This window comes from Phaethon aethereus, assembly GCF_964289735.1.
Source record: "Phaethon aethereus genome assembly, chromosome: 5".
Classification (NCBI taxonomy): Eukaryota; Metazoa; Chordata; class Aves; order Phaethontiformes; family Phaethontidae; genus Phaethon; species Phaethon aethereus.
In genome coordinates this window covers 18,037,683-18,060,230 of record NC_138579.1, presented here as the reverse complement: position 1 = coordinate 18,060,230, position 22,548 = coordinate 18,037,683, and the positions used below count along the sequence as shown (strand labels likewise).

Below are 22,548 nucleotides of genomic sequence, written 5' to 3'. Positions count from 1 at the left end.
GAAATACAGATCTTTCTTAAGAATGAATGTTCATTTTAAACTATTCACAGCAAACAATATTTAGGAAAGCATTGACTCTGGTATTCACATAAATCAAAACTACAGTTTGGTTTCCTAAACTGAAACCCATAATACTTACATGACTTACTACGTTAAAACATCAATTTTAAATCCCAGTCCTAATCAATGTAATATGTTGCATCTCTTTTTTTTTTTTTTAAACATGAATGTGAGAACAGTAACATAAGAGATGTCAGCAGGGATATGTTGGTGAGAGATAAAAATTGAGTCAAGTTAAATTACAGACTGCATTCATGCAGCCTTTCTTTAAATAGGTGTTAGATGCCCTTGTAGGTCACCTTCCTGAAATCCTTGAACTAATGACTAATGGAGGAGAAAACAGTGGATCAGAAAGCAAGGTGGGTATTCTTTCATTTTTTTAATTTGCTTTCTAAGTGAAGGTAGTAGTAATGCTGTTCAGACATATATTGTATGAAAAGGCTTTCATGACTAGTTTCTGCTTTGGAGAAATATGAAGTTTCCATGGTGTTTTGATTGTTGACTTTATAAATGTTAAAATAAAAAAAAAGATTTTGAAAGATTAGACTTAATACAAAAAATGAACAATTTATTCATGTTCTTCTTCTAATTAACCACAGATTTATTGAAAGAGGTCAAATTTTGGAATACAGGCATTAAGTTAAAACAAAATTTGGTTTCATGCTGAAGGAGTGATAGCTAATACCTAATTTATGTATTTTTTTATATTGATGTGGCAACTGCCTGTGGTTGCCATTTTCAAACACAGTTTCTGATAGAAGGAAGCCTATTTCCTGAAGTAAAGCTACTGAATTAGGATTTAGGAGATCTGTATTGAGCTCCCAACTTTGCTAATTTAATTGAATGTGGCTGTGGATGATGGTTTATTCAGTGACTCCTCACCTGTAAAATGGAACGTAAAAGATCATCTCCTGCTTCAAGATGCTTTTTTGAGCATACTTCCTAATTGTATAGAGAAATTGAGATATTCCAACAATATAAGAACTGAATGAATTTATTTTCTTATATGGACAAAAGTTGAGAGTGTAATTTAAAATGTAAATTTGTCAGATGTTTACAGCTGTAAATATATATAACATGTAACAAGTGCCATGTCAAGTGAGGCAGTGTGTTTCATTTTGCTTAGTGCTAAAGAGAATTTAGTTTGGCTACTGTAAAGTCTTTGCCTCATACTGAGAATAAGTGCATAATTTCCACTGAAACTCATTAGAGCACTGAGAAGAACTGCAAAGACTAAGAGGTTAGGAGAATGAGATTTATTTGATTTGAGAAAGAAAAGACTGAGGATGGTTGTCATAATGGTCTGCATATCTGTAAAAGGGTATTACAAAAAGAACAATGATTACTTTTTTTTGTCACGAGTAGGGACTGGAAATGAAAGTGTATTTAGTTAGGCGCTGGAATAGCTTTTTGACTAGTTAAGTGGAATTTACTGCTTAGGGGAGCTTGTTTATTCCCAACCATTATATTTTTTTAGGAACAAGTTAGAGTAGTATCTACTAGAAATGGTCACAGTGTAGCTGATCCTGTCTCAGGAGAGGAATGAATTGACCCCTTAAAATTTCTTCCCTTCTTACATTGTTGTCCTTTTTAAGCATCATAACATGACATACCACTAGAAGATGTAAAATTATTTTAATGTTTATATTTTTATTTCTAGTTATTGTCTATTCCTGACTTGATTCCTGCATTAACAACAGCAGAACAGAGAGCAGCAACTTCTTTAAAATGGAGAACTCACGAGAAGTTACTACAAAAATATGCATGTCTCCCTCATATCATATCAAGTGATCAGATTTATTACCGTTTTCTTCACAGAATGTTGACAATCATTTTGACAAATGTAAGCCTGCCTGTTCTTTTAAATGTGTTTATGCTATTTAGAATAATGACCACAAGATATTCGCTATGTGTAGTACTTTATATATAGTATTAACCTTGAAGTATTGTATCTCATGCATATGGTATTTCAGGCTGTGTTTTTTATGACTGAGAAATTGCTCTGAGAACTCCTCCCCCCGTTTGAGGAGCAAAATTTGGATTGACAGGTTGTCATGTTTTTCCTCCCCCCCAAGACTTCTTTCCTTCCCTTGTGCTTATTATCAGTTTGTTTCTAGGTAAATCAAAACTTTTTCCTCTGAGATATGGCTGCTTTTTCCTGATTCCATACATTACTTTGCATTGTGTTCCATTCCTTATGAAATAACACTTTATTCTGAACATCAGTGATCATTTAGAGCTACTAGTCTGAAATTTTATTGAATTAATTCAAGAATGAAACTGCCTGTTTCTCTTTAAGAGAAACTGTTGTAAGTTTTATTTTCTAACATTTACAATATAGAAGGTGCCTTCCAACCATGGATTACTTTAGATGTTTATGAAAAAGTTGAATAAGCAAGTTAGGCAGAAGGGGTAAAGAAGTAGGTGTCTCATGAATTGACCAACCTCCCTTATTCTCCCTGACATTATGTCATTTATTGCAAAATTTATTAAGTTAGGCTATTTTTTAGCTATTTTTTTCTACTTCTAGATTTCTTAAATGTTTTTAGTCATATTCCTTCAGGTATGTTTAATTGTGTTCCCTTTATTTCTTTCAAGAATGTCCTGCCAGTCCAAAAAGCAGCTGCTCGAACTCTCTGCATTTATTTACGTTATAATCGCAAACAAGAACAGAGGCATGAAGTTATTCAGAAACTGATTGAACGTAAGATAATTTTTCCTTGATTACATAGACATGCAAGTGAGTTTTGACTGAAGATCTATTTATGGTTACATTTATTCAGTGTAACTTCCTGCCATCATTGGAGGGATTACACTTAGAAGATACTCAGTTGCTCATATTATCACCAGGCAAAACATACTGTGCATATGCGAGGAATGTATCTGAAGCTTATGCAAAGGAATTGGGAAAGAGGGAATGTGGGAAATTGATAATATGCCAAGACCCCTCCAACCCTACTTCTTGAATCCGAGATTGCTTAGCTGTAGGTGCTGCAATATATAAAGTGGAGTTCCTCTACAGAAGTAAAATTCTCTAGAGGCTTCAGCATAAGAAGTGGCAAATCAATCTTCTCAGAAATTAGTTTATGAATGAATTAGTCACCTAAGTGGACTTTCTGGTCTATGCTATGTGTTCTAAAGATAGATTAGAAGGTTGAATAGTTCCCATTAGCAGTCCTTAATGTGTACACACTAATTTTGATGCACCTGTGACATGGTTTGAAAAGCATACAGGGCTTTGTTCAACACAGTAACTAGTTCACTTGCTATTTTTGCTTGTTGAAGGGACAGGTTGGATTTCTGAAAAAAAAGCTCACTGACAGAAGTGATCATTGAATTCAGAAGGTTAGGTTTTCACTGAAAGAAAGAATTGAGATAGGCTGAGAAGGTGTGCCTTGTGATGAGTGTCATTATCATCTTTTGAGTCAAAGGTTAACCTTTGAAATGTTTTCCAGCTGACATTGAAAACGTAATAGATAATATCTGTGGATTGTTATTTTTCAGAACTGGGCCAAGGAAAAAGTTACTGGAACAGACTTCGTTTTCTAGATACTTGTGAATTCATTATGGAACTGTTTTCAAAATCATTTTTCTGTAAATACTTCTTTCTGCCTGTGCTTGAACTTACACATGATCCAGTGGCAAATGTGAGGTACTGTATGAAGAGTATGTAGCAGTGTACAGGAAAAAATCTTTAAATAATATATTAAGAAACACTGTTACAGGTTTTATGTCTGGTTTAAATAATGGGACTTGAGGAAAAAGGTACAGAGCCTTCAGAGTGACCAGTATTAAAATTGTAGGGGACTATGGGAATAATGTTAGGAAACCACAGAAGCAGGTCAGTCTGAGTATTTGGGGGATTGATCGAAAGTTTTGGGAGTGAAGGGAACACTGAGGCAGAGGAGCCAGCAATAGATGAGAAGAAAGTAATATGCTGTTTCATGAGTGTAGAGAGAGAAAGATAACTTCAGAGTTTCCTTTAATTTCCATCCATTTCACTGTCACTACGTAAAGTAAAACACCCAAGAAATTCTTTCAGTGGTCTGAGTTTAGCAAGTTAGCATAGATTTTACATTATGTAAAAGTTTTCTACTTCATTGTTAAAGTGAATTGAAAAAGAGTAGAAAAATATAAGGAAATTTGGTATGCTATTCGTTTTTATGCAATGTTTTTTCCACTGTTTTTGTAGTCAATTTTTTTCTTCACTGAACAGATAGTGACCAGGCATTTATTTCCAATGAGAAAATAGTTCTTTTTTTGGTCATGTATTTTGTGTGATTTTATGTTTTTAATCTTATTTCTGATGTTAATGATGACAACATGAACTACACACATGTCTGAACATCTAGTACTAATGCGAATACTAAATACTAATTACATAAGCATAATTTGCATGTACGTGTGCACATTCAGTAAGCTTCGCTAAGTATGGTTTATTACCAAGTGAAACTGTTTAAATAGACCTTGTGTTTAGTATAACTCCCAACATCTTAGTTCAGCAGAATCCCAAACAAAAACTGAGCCATTTTGTTCATATAGATTAACATTCATCTTGCATGTCCTTAAGTGAAGAGGATTATATTACAACAACAAACTAACTTTGTATATAATCTGAAGTAGTTTATTGCTTTTAACAAGCATTTGAATTAAAAGCTCTATTGATACCATATTAAAATTTAATGGAAAGTTGAAATAATTTGTAATCCCTTAACTGACATTAAAATTAATTTTGTCATCATTCTTTGCTGGATTGTTTCCTAACACTTTTTACAAAAAGAATGCACTGCCTGTAGTGAATTGAAGTTTAGAAGTCTGACATACCTGTTAGCTTGTGATTTTAAAACAAATTTAGGGAGTTGATATTCTAGCTTTCTATAGAGTGGTGTAACTCTTTGTAATGGGGAGTTGTGAAGGTTAGAATGTTTTGAGGATATAAAAACAGTAAGATGAATTCATCTAAGAAAACTTTTTGAATGTTATTAATCACAAAGTTACCATCTCTCGCACAGGATTGTCTCTGATCACAAGCCAGTGGAATCTGAGAACAGCAGAGAATATCAGCATATATTATTGAGTTTTTTTTAAATCTATTGCTATAGATTAAAATGATTCACTATTAAATGCTATTACAATCTGATCAAATGCATTAATTTTAATTTTCTGAAATGTATGAAATACTTTTTTATTTAATCTGCAGAGTATTTTGGTATTAATGATACAAAAAGCAATGAATACATTTTTTTATATAACCAGTTTAGAAACATCTAGGAATCAAGGCAAATCAATGATATGATTCTATGATTCTATAATAAGTTGGAAAAGACCTTTAAGATCATTGAGTCCACCCGTTAACCTAACACTGCCAAGTTAACCACTAAACCATGTCCCTAAGCACCACATCTACACATCTTTTGAATACCTCCAGGCATCCCTGGAGGCAGTGTCTCAACCACTTCCCTGTTCCAATGCTTGATAAACCTTTCAGCAAGGAAATTTTTCCTAGTATCCAATCTAAACCTCCCCTAGTGCAACTTGAGGCCATTTTGTCTTGTCTTATCACATGTTACTTGGGAGAAGAGAATCACAGAATCACTAAGGCTGGAAAGGACCTTCAAGATCGTCAAGTCCAACCATTAATCCAGTGCCACCATGTCCCCTAAACCATGTCCACACGTTTTTTGAACACTTCCAGAGATGGTGACTCCACCACCTCTCTAGGCAGCCTGTTCCAATGCTTGACCACCCTCTTGGTGAAGAAATTTTTCCTAATATCTAATCTAAACCTCCCCTGGTGTAACTTGAGGCCATGTCCTCTCGTTCTATTGCTAGTCACTTGGGAGAAGAGACCAACGCCCTCATCGCCACAACCTCCTTTCAGGTAGTTGTAGGGAGCGATAAGGTCTCCCCTCAGCCTCCTCTTCTCCAGACTGAACAATCCCAATTCCTTCAGCTGCTCCTCATAAGACTTGTGCTCCAGCCCCCTCACCAGCTTCGTTGCTCTTCTCTGGACACACTCCAGCACCTCAATGTCCTTCTTGTAGTGAGAGGCCCAAAACTGAACACAGGATTCAAGGTGCGGCCTCACCAGTGCCGAGTACAGGGGCACGATCACTTCCCTACTCCTGCTAGCCACACTATTTCTGATACAGGCCAGGATGCTGTTGGGCTTCTTGGCCACCTGGGCATGCTGCCAGCTCATATTCAGCCGGCTGTCAACCAACACCCCCAGGTCCTTTTCTGACAGGCCACCACTCTTCCCCAAGCCTGTAGGGTTGGATGGGGTTGTTGTGACCCAAAGTGCAGGACCCGGCACTTGGACTTATTGAACCTCATACAGTTGGCCTCAGCTCATCCATCCAGCCTGTCCAGATCCCTCTGTAGAGCCTTCCTAGCCCCAAGCAGATACTCCTGCCCAACTTGGTGTTGTATGCAAACTTACTGAGCATGTACTCAATCCCCTCATCCAGATCATTTATAAAGATATTAAACAGAATTGGCCCAAATACAGAGATCTGGGGAACCACTTGATACTGGCCACCAGATGGATTTAACTCCATTCACCACAACTCTCTGGGCCTGACAATCCAGCCAGTTTTTTACCAGCGAAGAGTACACCTGTCCAAGCCATGAGCAGCCAGTTTCTTCAGGTGAATGCTGTGTTAAATGGTGTCAAAGGCTTTAGTAAAGTCTAGGTAGCCAACAGTCTTTCCCCCATCCACGAGTCACCTTGTCATAGAACGAGATCAGGTTAGTCAACCAGGACCTGCCTTTCATAAACCCATGCTGACTGGGCCTGATCCCTTGTTTGTCCTGCACATGCCCTGTGAGTGCCCTCAAGATGATCTCCTCCATAACCTTCCCCAGCATGGAGGTCAGACTGACAGGCCTGTAGTTCCCTGGATCCTCCTTCTGGCCCTTCTTGTAAATAGGGGTCACATTTGCTAACCCCCAGTCAACTGGGACCTCCCCAGTTAGCCAGGACTGCTGATAAATGATGAGAAGTTGCTTGGTGAGCACTTCTGCCAGCTCCCTCAGTACCCTTCGGTGGATCCCATCCAGCCCCATGGACTTGTGCATGTCTAAGTGGTGTAGCAGGTTGCTAACCATTTCCCCTTGGATTATGGGGGCTTCATTCTGCTCCCTGTCTTCCAGCTTAGTGCGCTGGTTACCCTGAGAACAGTTTCAATCCTTAGTGCAGAAAAGACATGGTTAAGTTCACCTAAGTACTTTATGCCATTCAGCCTGAAAGCAGGCATAGTTGAGCTTCACAGGGTCACTCTAATAACAAATAAATATATATCCACACAGTGTCTGAGCAGAAAGGTACTAAATTTTAAGTTTCTGTTCTTGGTTATTTTTTATATGAATAATTTTTCTCCCTGAATTTCCTGTATTTAAAATCGCATCCTCAGTCAGTATAACAGCTCACAACTTCTGAAAACATCATAGCCTGTTACTACTGTTCTTTCATCCTGATTCCTAACCACACTGTCCACCCCTTCCATTGCCGTGAGGAGTGCTTATTGGACTTTTGGCTAGTCTGAATAAACTCAGTAATTCATCATAAAATTGTCCACTTTTTTCTGCCCTTCTCTCAAGTAAGTTAGTTTTCTGCTATGTTAGTCAGTTGAGGGTTGGGTTGATTGGAGTGATGAAAGGTCCAGCCAGTAACAGAGACAGCACAAGCAGGGGGAGCCTCCAGACAGAAGCAGGGAAATAGGGTAGGGGGAAGAAGGGCTTTCTACTTTTAGGAGCCAATAAATAGTTAAATCCTTTTACTCTATCTTTAGATACACCTTCATCCTTGCAGTTGTATGGAACTGCAGTCACATGATTTTTGGTGAGACTTAGGCTATTTTGTACTGATGGACCAGACCTCCAGGGTATTTAGGTACCTGACAGAATTAGGTGCGCAGATAATTTTGAAAATCTAGAGGTCTGCTTATCTTTCTAGGTTTAAACAAAAAACAAACCAAAGAAATCTTTATTGACTTTGAGATACAGGACTGTAATCTTGATGTATGGGGAAGTTTTTGAAACTGTTATGGTATGTCTGGAAACAACACATAAGCAACAACCATTTCTGAAAAATAAGACCTACTAACTCAATGATTTTATGTCAAATGCTAGCATGCAATGCAAAAATTAATGTTTATTAAACATCTCATCAAAAGGTGAATGTTTACTTTTTTTTGTAGAATGAAGCTATGCTATTTGTTGCCAAAAGTTAAATCTACTCTGAAGATTCCCACTGATAAACATTTACTTCAGCAGTTGGAATTATGTATAAGAAAACTTCTGTGTCAAGAGAAAGACAAAGATGTCCTGACTATTGTAAAAAGAGTAAGCATTTTTCTTTTCCAGCAGCGTTTTGTCTTGGGGTTATCATTAAGATGATCAAAGTTATACTTTCTGTTGATTCTCTTCATGTAAGAACAGGAGACTAAAGATTTCTATTGTCTATTATGTAATTTTGAACAATTAAGAGAAGACCTAGTATAGTGGATTGTGTCAAATTTAAGAGACTTGGTGTTTCCTTGGTTACTTACATTGCAGTTATTTTCTAGTGACTGAATTCAGGATTTTGGCTGGATGACCACTTATGAAAAAATAACAGATGACTAAAGATAGAATTAGAGGTTGACCCTAGTAAAAATGATCAAGTCTTTGAGGGAGAGAGATCTTGTTAATCTGTTTATTTTACAATATACAGATAAAAGATTTGCAGGGTTGTTAGAAATGTCTTTGTAATGTGAACATTCACAAAAAGTACATCTTCAAGGGATGCCCATGCTCAGTCCTAAAGAAGGCATGAAGTGAACTAGCTAAAGTAGGTGGCTCCCTTGTAGGACCAGTCTGCAGGAGACATTGGGTGAAACCTGCCAGGAGCATCCTGGCTTATTCACAGATTCCTGAGTTGTTTTTTCACTCTTGGTTCCTGGGTCCGTGCTCCAGCCTTTCAGGCTTCTGTGCTTTCCTTGAGTGCATTTTGAGTTGCATATGGATAGTCTAATAGTCCTTCATCGTACATCTCTGCAGGGCTCTGAGAATACTCCCTGACAGTTTTTAACTGCATTTGTAGCACAAACACACAAACATAGGCTTAAAATGTTTAGGAAGAAAAGGCGTGTTTAATATTGAATACCACTATTCTCAGCTTTTTATCTGGACGCTTTTTTAGTTAAGTGTGGCATGCTGTTGAGTGATGATAAATAATGTTTTGATTTTCTTTATAGACAGTGTTAGAATTGGACAGAATGGAGATCTCTGTAGATGCTGTAAGTACTTGCTAACTTTAATACTTACTAAGTACTTTTTATTCCCATTTTCATGTAGTGATTTTTTATTTTTATTGATTTTATTTTAAAGTTTCAGAAAAGATTTTACGAAAATGATTTATTGGATCAAGAAAAAGAGAGACAAGAACATCTCCTTTTGGAAATGGTATATTTTATCAGTACAATCTGTCCTTTTTTAATAGCTTGTAGCTAAATATTAATGAGGCAATAGTTTTAAGGTAGGGGAAGTGCATTTTATGGAAAGACCTGGTAGGTTCATAATATGTGTGTGGTTTCATTTTACACTTTACAATAGGGTTAAGTCCTTCAAAGTAACATATAACTTCCTTTTCTTTACTACCTAAATTTTGCTGTATCAATTAGAAGGGCAAACTGGAATTTCTTGAAAAATATTTGTGCTTGATACCTCTCTAGTTCTAAAATCCCAAGCCCTTCAGCACACCTTTATGAAATCTTCTGGAGGGAGCTTAGCAATTTGTCAGGTGTGTATAACATAATAAATTGAATAATGAAACACCTCAGAATTCACATATGGCTTTGATAGGCAAAGAAATTAATGTCATAACTTCTTTTGTGCCAAGGAAGCTGAAGGAGGCTTTGTGTGTTGCAAGCTGTCCTGCTAGCCAGAAAAAAAGAAAAAAAGGCCATTGACATCTGTAGCCTGGCAGGAGGGAGACTTAGTGCAGGTTGTATAGGGCAAAAGGAGCTACAGGTTACTTAGGATTTGGAAGAGAAGTCTGCAGAATGCTTTTTCAACTTATAAAAATACTTCTTTTCAGTCATGACTAAGCAAAAGCTGCAGCAGGCAATTCGCCACATAGCCTACATTTTCACAAAGCCTAGATTAGATTATTGCAGTCCTCCATTCTGCTGCCACCTCCCCAGCCTGAGGTGGGAGAAGGTGAGAAGCTAATAGGATTTAGAAGATGCCAAATTTCATTAGCATGGTTCCTCTGAATTTTAGTAATTGATCTCCTCTGTAGTGAATCAGAACAGATTCAGGACTGTCCACAAATGTCACTTTTTCCTCTTTGGGATTGCTACAGAGCCTACATTTGTTGCCCACTTTGATGTCAGTAGGTACTGCAGGCCTTCTCTTGGGCAGTTGATTTTCTCAAATTCATGATACCTGTCTCATGTGCCACCTCCCATTAGCTCGAGCCAAAGGTTCAGGATTAGTTCTCAGGACCTTCATACACGTTTTCAAAGACTTGAACTTAGCTTTAGTGTTTTTTAGGTATATACAATTAATGTTTTTATAGTGAAAGCATTTGGGGCTGTCGTAAAATAGCCTCCAGTGCACTCTGTGTTACCGTGCAGTTTATGATAACATTGATTTTTACCCTGTTTCTACAGACAAACTTTAAGGAGCACCTGTATTTTTATGATATATCCCATTTATATGGGCATATTTTCTGTATCACGAAGGTCTCATTAAGCATTTTCTGTGAGGCATGCTTTTGAGGATCTGGAGATGTACACAATAAATTGTGACATGTTGCAGCCCCAGATAGATGAGAGCTATTGAACTAGTTAAATGCATCTGACTGCTACAGATTTTAATACTGAATATGTTAATAAGTTTTCTTAATTTTAGTAATTGACCTAGTGGAAACTATATTCCAGAAACCTTGACCTGAATTAATTACTTTTTTTTTTAACTTGGGTAGTAATTAAAGTGAAACAGGAAGATAGGGTAGAACAATTATGGTTTACTTGGCATTTTTTATTATGAACATAGTACAGAAAATAAGCTAATATTATATACCTTTTTGAAATTGGAGTGATACCTATTCACCAAGAATCCTGAAGCGAGTATTTGCTTTTGAAATTATTGATGTAGCTGTGTTAGCACGGTCTTCTGTCTATGGATGTGCTCTCAAAAGTTATTCTAACGCTAGCTGATACTACAGAAAGGCAAATAAATTCCTTAAACTCAAGTTGTAATACTTGGTTTCGTTTTGCATAAAGACTTACCAACTGTAGATGTTAATTTTAGACCTTTAAAAAGTTCAAGCATATGTGACACACCTTACCATTTAAGAAAAACTTTTTAATTGAATTCTATGTTGAAACTAAAAATTGCCAGTTCTATTATCTGAGTAGCACAAAATTTTTACGTTGTCAGCTGCCAATTTCTGTATCTTTTTAATTAAAAAAGAAAAGGCCAGGCATAATTTTAATAAGTTATAAACGCGAACTTCAACTTTGAGGTTCCTTCATAATTAAAATCAACATTTTTTAGTGTCATTTTTATACAGGTTATGTACCCTGATTTCATTCTGTACTATTTAATTGGTTCTCTGGATATTCACTAAGGGTTGTACTAATAGTAGGTGAGAGTAGAAATTAACTGTTATTTGGATGATTTGGAAGCATCCCTAATTGAAACATAATTTATTTAATTTTTTTCTAACTAATGCCTAAGAAAATTATTCATTTTTTTAGGAACAATTAGAAAAAGAGAAGCAGCAAAATGAAGGAAGATCTACAACTATTAATGATAAAATGTTTGAAAAGAAGCGTAAGTTTATTTGTGTACATATCATTTATGCATGTGTTACTCTTCTACAAAGGTAGAATAGAAGGGAGCAGAAAAGAGACACTTTATACAATGAATAGCGGAGTTTTAGAAAGTGGCAATAAAACTTTTTTTCTGTATATTTCTAAAGATATTTATGAAAACTAGCCTTGTATTAGAAGGAAGACTTTTGGCTTTATAAGTAAAATACATAACAGTTTTAGTTCTCTAGTATTTTTCATTTTGGGATCTAATGTAAGTACTTGTCTGTGGTATTTCTGAAGTGTTATTAGTACTGGTTTATATATTATTACTGTTTACCCCAGACCTATGATATGTTATGTCCTCTTTCTTTACTTAAAGTTAAGTTTTAAGAGAGAAGTATTTATACTAGACTTTTTTTTTAGGTAGAGACAGTAAATCATCAGTGCTGGCAAAAAGTATCACTCTGTCTGTTCCTGGAAGTTCTGGTACAGCAGCAGGTAAGAACTCTTTAAAAAATCTTCTAGAACGCTTTGATCTCACACCAGCTGGTTAGAACCCAGACAAGCTGCTGTTGGCCTTTGTGGGTCAGAGTTTCACCTACTGCACATAGGAAAACATTCCACTCCTCGAACTGGATGTATTTACTATGGTTTTGAGTTTTATTTCATTCTTTAGTGTATAAATACATGACATAAGGTTTATTTATTGTTATTGAGGTATTTAAATCAGTTCCTTCAGCTAGCATAGGTTGACATAAAATTATATTTAAAGATGTTCTTAATTACTGAGGAAATACAATGATATCCATGTTAAAAATTTTTGCTACTTACAATTTTAGGCAAAGAAGACAAGAAATCCAAGTTGGTTCGAAGCCAGTCTTTCAGTACTCAAGCACTCCATCCAAAATACTGCAACATAGACAAGTGTCCTAAGTATCTTTGTTATCTTCATTGCTTACCTAATGGGCAACTGTTTTCCTAATAGGCAACTGTTAAGAAATTTTATGCACATCAATCTATGAAAGTAGTGATGTGCTCACTGAATCATGATCTAAATTTTTAGCTTTCTGTTTAAATCATTAAGGTATACAGTTTTGAACTGAGGGAAGAAATACATTTTAAGGTATGCTGAGGCCTACAAATTGTTATGAATTCCTTTTAAGTTAATATATGTAACCTTTTATCATATATTAAAAATATTTTTCAATATGAACTCCTAAATCTAAATTCATACATTTCTTAAAGAAATTTCAGCATAACTTTCTCATGTAATTTTTTCATATAAACTCAGAAATACCCTCCAATATTATTAAACAGCAAGATGATACAACTGTGAAGAACACTTTTGTGTAATAAGCGATTTGGTTTTGTTTGCTTTTTAAGTAAAAGCTCTGCTACAGGATATACATCTTCAGTATCAGGAATGGGAAAGAGTTGTATGTTATCCTTTAGTGGTAAGTAGGTTATTGCATCATATATTACATTAGTTTTGTGTGTGGATGTTGAATATGTGAGCCCCATTAAACAGGCATACTGTAATACAGTATACTCCTAAGGAATGCAGAATAATAGATATCCAATCGTTTGAGCACTTAATTGATGATAGTCTAGTCTATTTTTCAGATTTTTTTTTTTCTTGTTACAAGTTCATTTAAAGTCACATTTAAAAGTGGTAAAAGTAAAATGAGTTCAGCATTTCTTGATTGGCATTTGGGATGTCATAAAAAGGGTTTTTCAAATTGTGTCCACCCATTTTATGGGAGGAGAGGGGTATTATGTACAACTTCTGCTGAATTACGGGAGAGAAACTGCTCCCTGGAAATGCCCCTCTCTCCATTTGCTGTTGAAGAGCTTGGATGATTAAAGATTAGAATAACATCAATTGTTTCGTAGAGGAACCTGTCTTTTTCTGTTCGACACTAGCTTAGATGAAATAGCTAAATTTTAAGCAGCTAAGGATTGGCCAATTAAATCCCACTATTTTTATATATTAAATGTATTAGTCTTATCTTCCAAAATGTGTCTTCTGATTGTTATTATTTAGCTTTTTTTTTTCCCCCCATAAAAATCCTTGAAGAAATATTAAGCTGAAACCATTCCCTTATAGAAAGTTAAACTTTTGGATTATTGCCATAGGAAATATGCCACTATTGCCAAAGGAAAAACAGCTCATTCTGTTTACTCTCTTCTTTGTCTAAATTGCAACTCTTTATTTCAGATGATTCATTCCGGACTCATTCTACTGGTAATAGTGGGAATGCTGCCTTCCCTTCCAGTTCTTCTTCTCGCAACTTATTTAACTCAGCTGACCAAAAGAACAATGGAAATAAGGAGAGTCAGTCCCGAAAGATGAGCATGTAGGTGGTTGACAAGAGCTTAAATCAAGCTTATGGGTAACATTTTCAAAGGGAACTCAAAAAACCTATGTAAAATTAAGCCTATATTTATGATACTTCTGCACCCAGATTTTGAAATACTAAAATAGCAGGGTAGGAATGTGATGTGTGCAATTACAAGTGTTTTTACGATTGTGTTCCGTTTTAATTAGTCTTTCACATTGTTCCTGGTAGAGTGGGACAAAGTGAAAGTTAGAGCATTTGATACGTAGTAACTAGTCACAGCTATTTAGCTGCCTGTAGTTGGAGAAATAGAATGTATGTATTGTTAGATGATTTATTTTTTCCTTTTCTTTCTTTTTATATGCTTATGTATGTTTATGTATTATTGTGTAACAATGTCATGATGAGTTTTGAGAGTTATGATGAACTGGTACTGCTACTTGTTATTAAGGCTTCCTTTTTTGCCTTACCTTAACCATTTAGATAAAAAAAAATTCAGTGCTAGGCATCTGCCTCAGGCTGGTTTTGTTTAAACATCAGCCTAAACTGTTCAACGTTTTGCAAGAACAAAATCAAAGATTAATTTGTTTGCTCCTATGATAAAAGTGCAACAGTCTTAGAAAATTGCTGTGATGTGTACTTAGTTAAATTTTTGTAGACTCTAGCAGCTAATTTCTGGCAGATTCCTTTTACACTGTAACTTGTAGTTTTAAATTACTGTCATTGGACTAGCTGTAAATTTTGGGTGCTCAAACTGAGATTTTTCTTTGCTATCAGAGATTTGTGTTCTTAGCCAAGGCAGAATGGAGAATGGAAAGGAGCCAGCTATAGCATGAAAGGGAGGTTGTTTGAGAAAGTAGGCTTAGGTGTAATAGAAACTAGAACTAGAAGCTGAAAAGTAGGGGGAATTGCAAGCTGGGTCTTGGAAGTCTGAATAGGTATAAGAGACCAAGAATGAAAGGAGAGTCCAGAATGTGAAGCTACGACTTCCTGGTCAAAGATAATGGAGCTGAGATATGCAGCCTGCAAGAGACAGGAAAGAAAAAACACCTTACACTGGTTTGCCACGTAGAAAAAAGAAGCAATAGTGGTAATGATATCTCTTGAGTGGTCCTTTTTGGTGAATTAAGTATCTTTGAATCATAGAATAGTTTGGGTTGGAAGGGACTTTCAAAGGTCATCTAGTCCAACCCCCCTGCAATAAGCAGGGACATCTTCGGTTGCTCAGAGCCTCGACCAACTTGACCTTGAATGTTTCCAGGGATGGGGCATCTACCACCTCTCTGGGCAATCTGTTTAACCACTGTCATTGTGAAAAATTTCTTCCTTCTATCTAGTTGAAATCTGCCCTCTTTCAGTTTAAAATAGTTACCCCTTGTCCTATTGTAACAGGCCCTTTTGAAAAGTCTGTCCCCATCTTTCTCAGAAGCCCCCTTGAAATAGTGGAAGTCTGCAAATAAGGTCTTCCTGGAGCTTTCTCTTGTCCACGCTGAACAACCCCAACTCTCTCAGCCTGTTCTCATAGGAAAGGTGTTCCATCCTTCTGATCATTTTTGAGGCCTCCTCTGGACCCTTTCCAAGAGGTCCATGTCTTTTCTGTGCTGAGGGCTCCAGAGCTGGATGCAGTACTCCAGGTGGGGTCCCACCAGAGCAGAGTAGAGAGGCAGAATCCCCTCCCTCAACCTGCTGGCCACGCTGCTTTTGATGCAGCCCAGGATACAGTTGGCCGCCTGGGCTGTGAGCGCACATTGCCAGCTCATGTCCAGCTTTTCATCCACCAGTAGCCCCATGTCCTCAGCAGGGCTGCTCTCAATCCCTTCATCCCCCAGCCTGTATTGATACCAGGGATTGCCCCGACCCAGGTGCAGGATCCTGGACTTGGCCTTGTTGAACCGCAGAAGGTTCACACAGGCCCTTTCCTCAAGCTTGTCCAGGTCCCGCTGGATGGCATCCCATTCCTCAGGCATGTCAACTGCACCACTCAGCTTGGTATCATCTGCAAACTTGCTGAGGGTGCACTCGATCCCACTGTTTGTCATTGATGGAGATATTAAAGAGTACTGGTCCCTACATGGATCCCTGAGGGATACCGCTTGTCACCGATCTCCATCTGGACATCGAGCCGTTGACCACTACCCTCTGGATGCGACCATCCAATCAGTTCCTCATGCACCCAACAGTCCAGCCATGCAATCCATATCTCTCCAATTTAGAGAGAGGGATGTTGTGGGCAACCATGCCAAAGGCCTTACAGAAGTCCATAGACTGCGATAGACAACGTTGGTAGCTCTTCCCTTGTCCACTGATGTGGTTACTCCATCATAGAAGGCCACTAGTTTGGTCAGGCAGGACTTGCCCCTTGTGAAGCCGTGCTGGCTGTCTTGAATCACCTCCCTGTCCTCCATGTGCCTTAGCATAGCTTCTAGGAGGATCTGTTCCATGATCTTTCCAGACACAGAGGTGAGGGACCATATGAACTCATATTTCTCCACTTCAATATTTTCAGGTTCCTTTAAAAAACAAACCTTAACAACCCCCCAACTTTACTCACAGATCTAAGTTAATAAAATTCCTAAATTTTAAAATAAAACACTCAAAGGTTTAATGAATGTAAAAAGAAGTTCTCTGAACAGCTTGCATACTACTACTTGTATACATTATATTATGATATAGTCTCTTGCTGTGTGATCACATAGGATTTTTTCTACTGGAATTTTACCACCTTCACTGTATAAGATAAATTTCTTATGGAATTAAATCAAGCTTGCATAGTGACCTGTTGCTTTTAAAAATGTATTTTCTGTGTAGAAAAGGTTTGAACGTAAGTAGTGAATGAAGGTGGACTGTTTGTGTTCAGTCAGTGGTTTCACAGCAGAAGTACGTTAAGGTGCCAAGTCAAGTTGCACTCTATCCCTGTCTTTGCCAGAGTCTAACGCCTTCTCTTACATATTACCCGCAGTACTTCCAACTTTTTATAGGCGTTCATTAGGTGGTCACTTATTTCAAAGTGCATGATTTCAAACTCAACAAAACAAAATTTAGCTTATAGACATACTGACATTTTCAGGTATCTATAAAGTAAATGGGACAAGTATCTTGTGTACATAAAATGACATACAGCGCTACATACTTTCAAAAATTAGGTGTGCTCAAAAATCCATGTTGAGTTCACCCTAATCGCTGTACACCTCTGTTCCCTCTCTCTAAAACCAGAAAATTTGTTCAAATGTTGTAAATGCTTTTTAGCAACCGTTATAGAAATTCCAAGTAATCATCTATTTCATAAGGATTTGGGGAAAATAAATGGATTAATATTCACAAAGCAGTTAGATGCAAAGATTAGTTAGATGCATTTGTTGCATCACATAAAACTTTTCCAGATTTCAAAGGTTTTTCTAACTGTCACTTAAAAGAAAACTTTATCTTTTGTTTGAATTCAAAGGGACAGAAAAAGATGCACACAGAGCAGTTTGTACCTTTGTCTTCAGGCAGGAAAGTGGAACGTAAGAGACTCAGCTTCAAGTCTCAATGTACCATTCCCAAGTGAATACCTTAATAGCAGACTATTTGAAAGTAGGTATCTTTCTGATGAGACAGAATGATCTGGATGCTCTCTCTGGTTCAGAAGGTGTCTAAACTGCATAGTGTCAGAAGCCAAGAGGTTATACTAGGGGAAGAAAAACATTTTGGAAACAGAAGAGCAGGCTTAGGATGACCTACATTTAGCTCTGAATAAGAGTTTTAATTTTCTGTATTCTTACGGGAAAACACATATCTCAAGTTGGTATAATGTCTGCTACACTGCAGATTCAATTTCTCTATTGTAATCTAGCCCAATATTTAATTCTTTTCCTAAAAGAATGGAGCAACTCAATAAGGAGATAGTAAGAGATACAGATCTAGGGGTGGTTGGCAGTAAATGCATTCATATGCATATCCTTGGTGATCGCAGATATATTTAGTTTTACATCTTTTATCTTTCTTTTGTTCAGAAAGTCAGTCCTGGTGCTACATGTACACATACTAAAATACAAAAAACTCAGTTGCAAGGAAACATTGTCTGACTTGAATGATGGAAAAATTTAATATCCAAAATATATATGAGCAGTTGACAGAAATTACTTTTACTGAGAGAAGAATTTGAAAATTGTACAAAAAGAGTTGCAATTGAACAGATGCTCATGAATGAGTGTCTCAATCTATGCACTCACTAAGGCAGGAGACTTGTGAGAAAATAATATTTGAGTATATATTTAGACTATATCATCATGTAAATTTACCTATGTGCTAGTTAAGTATTGCACTGACCATCTTAATTCTGGCAAGTCCTAGCTTTTAGTGTATTGCTTCTGCAATGTGAGTAAGGTAACTTCTAATGTTTCTTTTTCTATGTAATTATGTATGGTTGTGAAGAGTGGAAGATTGGGCAGCTTAATAACTAAAATATCAACAGATAATTAATGATTCTGAGTTCAGAGGGATTTATGTCTGGACAAAATATTATTTAATTGCTTAAGTGTAATCTTTTCTATAAAACGGCTCTACTGAATCTTGGCAAGTGTTCACTTTCGACAATATAGTGCAGTTTACAGGAATGAATAATTTCTGATTTCATATATTCATGTTGTTCCAGGAACTTTTCAACACCCAAAGGTACTTAGGTGAAGAACTGAGGTCTTCGTTTACCATATTCATGAGTTCAAACATTTTGTTTGTCCTATTTCAGAGATGTGTGTGCCAATTAAAATATTCCCTCATTTTAAAAATCATGGAGATGCAAGAAAAAGAAAATCTCAGTCAATCCTGATCCTCACAAGCAGGTGACAAGAAAATGACCATTAGCTTTGGTGTCATTTACTAGACCTTAGGTAATACTCAGTCAATAGAAAATGCAATAATTACACTGAAGATGCACCTGTATAACTTAATGGTGGAATCCCAAAAGAGAGGAGTACCTGATTTTAAGCACCTTATGAAATAGGAAAGAATCACAAAGAGCACTGGTTGAGTATTTCATCCCACAAGAGACCTTATATGAGAGATATGCAGAGCAGATATGCTTTTCTGACTTTTTGTTGAAGAGTTGCCCATTAGATCATGAATCATCCTAGCGCAGAAATTGAATTGATTCATAAACACTGTGTTCCACCAAGTAGCCCAATCTTGTATGATTATGCTGTGTAGCCTTATTATCTTCTTTTAAATGTTTTCATTTCTGTGAGATTAAGATATTTTTTTTTAGGACAGGACTTGCTGTTTTGTTTGAGTTTACATCACTGTAATAAGACTGATTTCAGTATGCAGTCAGTTAAAACTATTTTCCAGAACTTTATAGATTCATCAATAAAAATATCCAACTTCAGAAACAGCATTTAAGAATTTTGCATCTTGCCTATAGACATACAGATAGTGCCTGATTTTCATAGAATCTTTGGGTTGGAAGGGAACCTTTAAGGTCATCTAGTCCAACCCGCCCTGCAAGGAGCAGGGACATCGTCCACTAGATCAGGTTGCTCAGAGCCTCATCCAAGCTGACCTTGAATGTTTACAGGGATGAGGCATCTACCATCTTGCTGGGCAACCTGTTGCAGTGTCTCACCACCCTCATTGTAAAAAATTTCTTCCTTATATCTAGTCTGAATCTACCCTCTTTCAGTTTAAAACCATTCCCCCTTGTCCTATAGCTACAGGCCCTGCTAAAAAGTCTGTCCCCATTTTTCTTATAGGCCCCCTTTAGGTACTGCAAGGCTGCAATAAGGTCTCCCTGGAGCCTTCTCTTCTCCAGTCTGAACAACCCCCATTTTATTTCACTTTCAATTAAAACTTACTTCAAGAATCAAGGGTACAGATTTTCCATCTTGTAAAAAGCGGGTGTAGATTTACTGTTGCATAGAAATAAATTTCCTAATAGTAAATTCATACCAGGATTTTATAAGATGTCCGTAACTGACCTTTAAGACAGCTGCGTTGGTGTGTGACCATGTTGTAACAATTAAATGCATAAGTATCTTAGTGTCTTTCATCCAGTCATACCATTGCTTAGGAAGTTGAGCACAATATGAAGTAGTTCTGCTACTGACCTACTACACTTTGAGTTGGTTACTTAGAGCTTCTAACCATGTTTTCATCCTGCCGTTTAAGATGGTAAGAGTTCTGAGGTCCAGTGGGACTGGCATGTGATTTGGGTCCCATTTCTAAAATGAAGCTAGTAGGTATCCTGACATGTTACCATGATAGGTTCCATCAGCTATTTTAAAAAGGGTGAAACAGAACAGTATCTTGCATTGTTTGTAAATGACACTGTAAAATATTGGTACAAATTAGTATTTCCACAGAGTTCTAAAAGTTAAGCACTGTTCTTCAAAATATTTCTGACCATTACAAACAGTTGTTATTTGACATATCTATAGCTCTGTGAAGTTGGAGAACAGTGTATTTAAAGATTAAAAAGTTAAGACAATAAAAAATGCAGAAATTGCCCAGATGATATTGTGGTCAACAGAAGACCTAGAAAAAACTCTATAAAGAGCTCTAAGGTTCTCTCTCTCCCTGTCTCTGCTTTCTATAGATTTTATCATGGCATTTGTAGCCATGAGTAGGCTGCTTGTACTACCTTAACTGTCTCACTTAGAGGGAACTCTACATGACCTTCTGTAGAAAACTTAAAGGAGTAATACACCCTTCTTGTGAAGAATACCCTCCAAATGTGTCCATATGGCTTTTTCAGTGGGTGCAGTAGGGCAAGTAGTAATTTTTTTAAGTACAGCAACTAAGAGTTATATCAAAATGTCACATGCAATAGCAGTTTCTTATGTTACATTTTTTAATAATATAGCAACAATGTATTTTGTGTGTTTCTTCTTTTATATGAAGGAAAAACAGAAAATCAAACTCGTAGATCTTCTGACAGAAAAAGAAGTGAACCAGAGACTGGTGGAAGCAACTTTCTGGTGCAATAAGGTGGAAGCAGCAGATGGGACTCTCTAATGCCTGGAATGAATAAAAGGCATCTTGCAATGTTAAAACTTTTTCTCTTTTAAATGAAATCCCAAGCTGTAAAATATGTTCTGATAAGTAATGTAATGGTTGCAGAATTCTAACGTTGTAGTGAAATGTTATGAAATATAACTCCAGCTATGCGCTCTTAACTGCTGCAGCTAAAGGGAGGATTTTGTTTTCTTCAGTTATGCCTTTGTAGTTCAAATTCTTGGATTTAGAATGTGCATATCCGTTACTTAATTGGCTTATTTAAAATTTTAGCAATTATTAGCACCCATGTTTTATGTAAGAAATAGAAGGAATTGTTATGAATATGAAAAAGTAATCCCACATTTTAAAGAAACTTCAAACCTAATTTAAGACCAAAGTCCAGAACCATTGATCAGTCTATAGAAAACATAAACTTCAGTAGCATTGTGCTGTGAATTTGGAGGTAATGTTTTTACAAGTCCTCAGTACAATTCATAAATTCCTGTGTAAGTTTCAAAGCAATCTAAAAATATATGTTTCCAGACGATACAAAAAAACTTTTATTTCATAAGTTTTGTTGTATAAATACTTGTTTTAATTTTTAGTATTTCAGATTGTATTTTCACTTGAATAATTTCTAATGATGAATCTAGTTTTTAATCAGCTGCTATAGCAAACTATCGTGCTTCAGTGATGTCATCTGCATTTGTTTGTCTTAATGCTAATGTTTCTATCAAAATTTGTCTGTGGAAAAACATGCAATTCTATTTTAAAAAGTTCTATTTATGCCAATACTTGAGAGAGAGTCTATGAAGCTATTGTCAGCTTCTCTATTTCAAAATGAAAGCAGCATAAATATATTGATATCAGAAATATGTGTTTTTTAAAATCTATTGGTGTATGATAAAGATGATCTGATTTGTGAATGCATATGCGTGTGTGGTTACTTTTTATAATGTAAAAATATGAGTGATGATTTACTCAGAATAAAAGCTAGGACAATTCTGTACATGCATGTTCTTGAAAAAAAATTCTCAGGGCATCTTTTATAACTAAAATAAATAAAAGCATTTACCTATAGAAGGTATTTATTTTAAATAGTAATAATGGTAGATGTATGCTGTCTTGTGTGGAGTACAAAATGTGTCTTTGGATTTAGCAGTGTTTTACAGTCTGAGTTCTTAAGCTTCTTACACTGCAGTTGGGTTTAGGTGTATTCTCTGTCTTTAGTCACAGACATTGTTTGAATTCTGTGGAAACACTCAAGTTTTCAGTTTGTACTGCAGCCTGATGTAGGATCTTGTAAATCACAGATTTCTTTAAAAGCTTCTTCAAGTATTATGATGTTTAAAATGCAGTATTGATACAGATAT

The 22,548-nt window shown here is 36.4% G+C and overlaps 1 protein-coding gene across 1 annotated transcript in view; it reads left to right on the top strand.

Moving 5' to 3' along the window:
• PPP4R4 (protein phosphatase 4 regulatory subunit 4) overlaps nucleotides 1-21,104 on the top strand; it is a gene marked incomplete at both ends in the record, with an annotated part of 70,457 nt that extends 49,353 nt beyond the window's left edge. The window contains 13 exons of the mRNA XM_081999943.1: nucleotides 336-419; nucleotides 1,721-1,903; nucleotides 2,659-2,764; nucleotides 3,565-3,712; nucleotides 8,262-8,406; nucleotides 9,300-9,341; nucleotides 9,433-9,507; nucleotides 11,811-11,886; nucleotides 12,291-12,365; nucleotides 12,707-12,800; nucleotides 13,251-13,321; nucleotides 14,086-14,224; nucleotides 21,080-21,104. Of these exons, the coding sequence (XP_081856069.1) occupies nucleotides 336-419; nucleotides 1,721-1,903; nucleotides 2,659-2,764; nucleotides 3,565-3,712; nucleotides 8,262-8,406; nucleotides 9,300-9,341; nucleotides 9,433-9,507; nucleotides 11,811-11,886; nucleotides 12,291-12,365; nucleotides 12,707-12,800; nucleotides 13,251-13,321; nucleotides 14,086-14,224; nucleotides 21,080-21,104 (1,263 nt within the window). The remainder of the gene's footprint in view (nucleotides 1-335; nucleotides 420-1,720; nucleotides 1,904-2,658; nucleotides 2,765-3,564; nucleotides 3,713-8,261; nucleotides 8,407-9,299; nucleotides 9,342-9,432; nucleotides 9,508-11,810; nucleotides 11,887-12,290; nucleotides 12,366-12,706; nucleotides 12,801-13,250; nucleotides 13,322-14,085; nucleotides 14,225-21,079) is intronic.
• Between the last annotated feature and the right edge of the window lie 1,444 nt (nucleotides 21,105-22,548).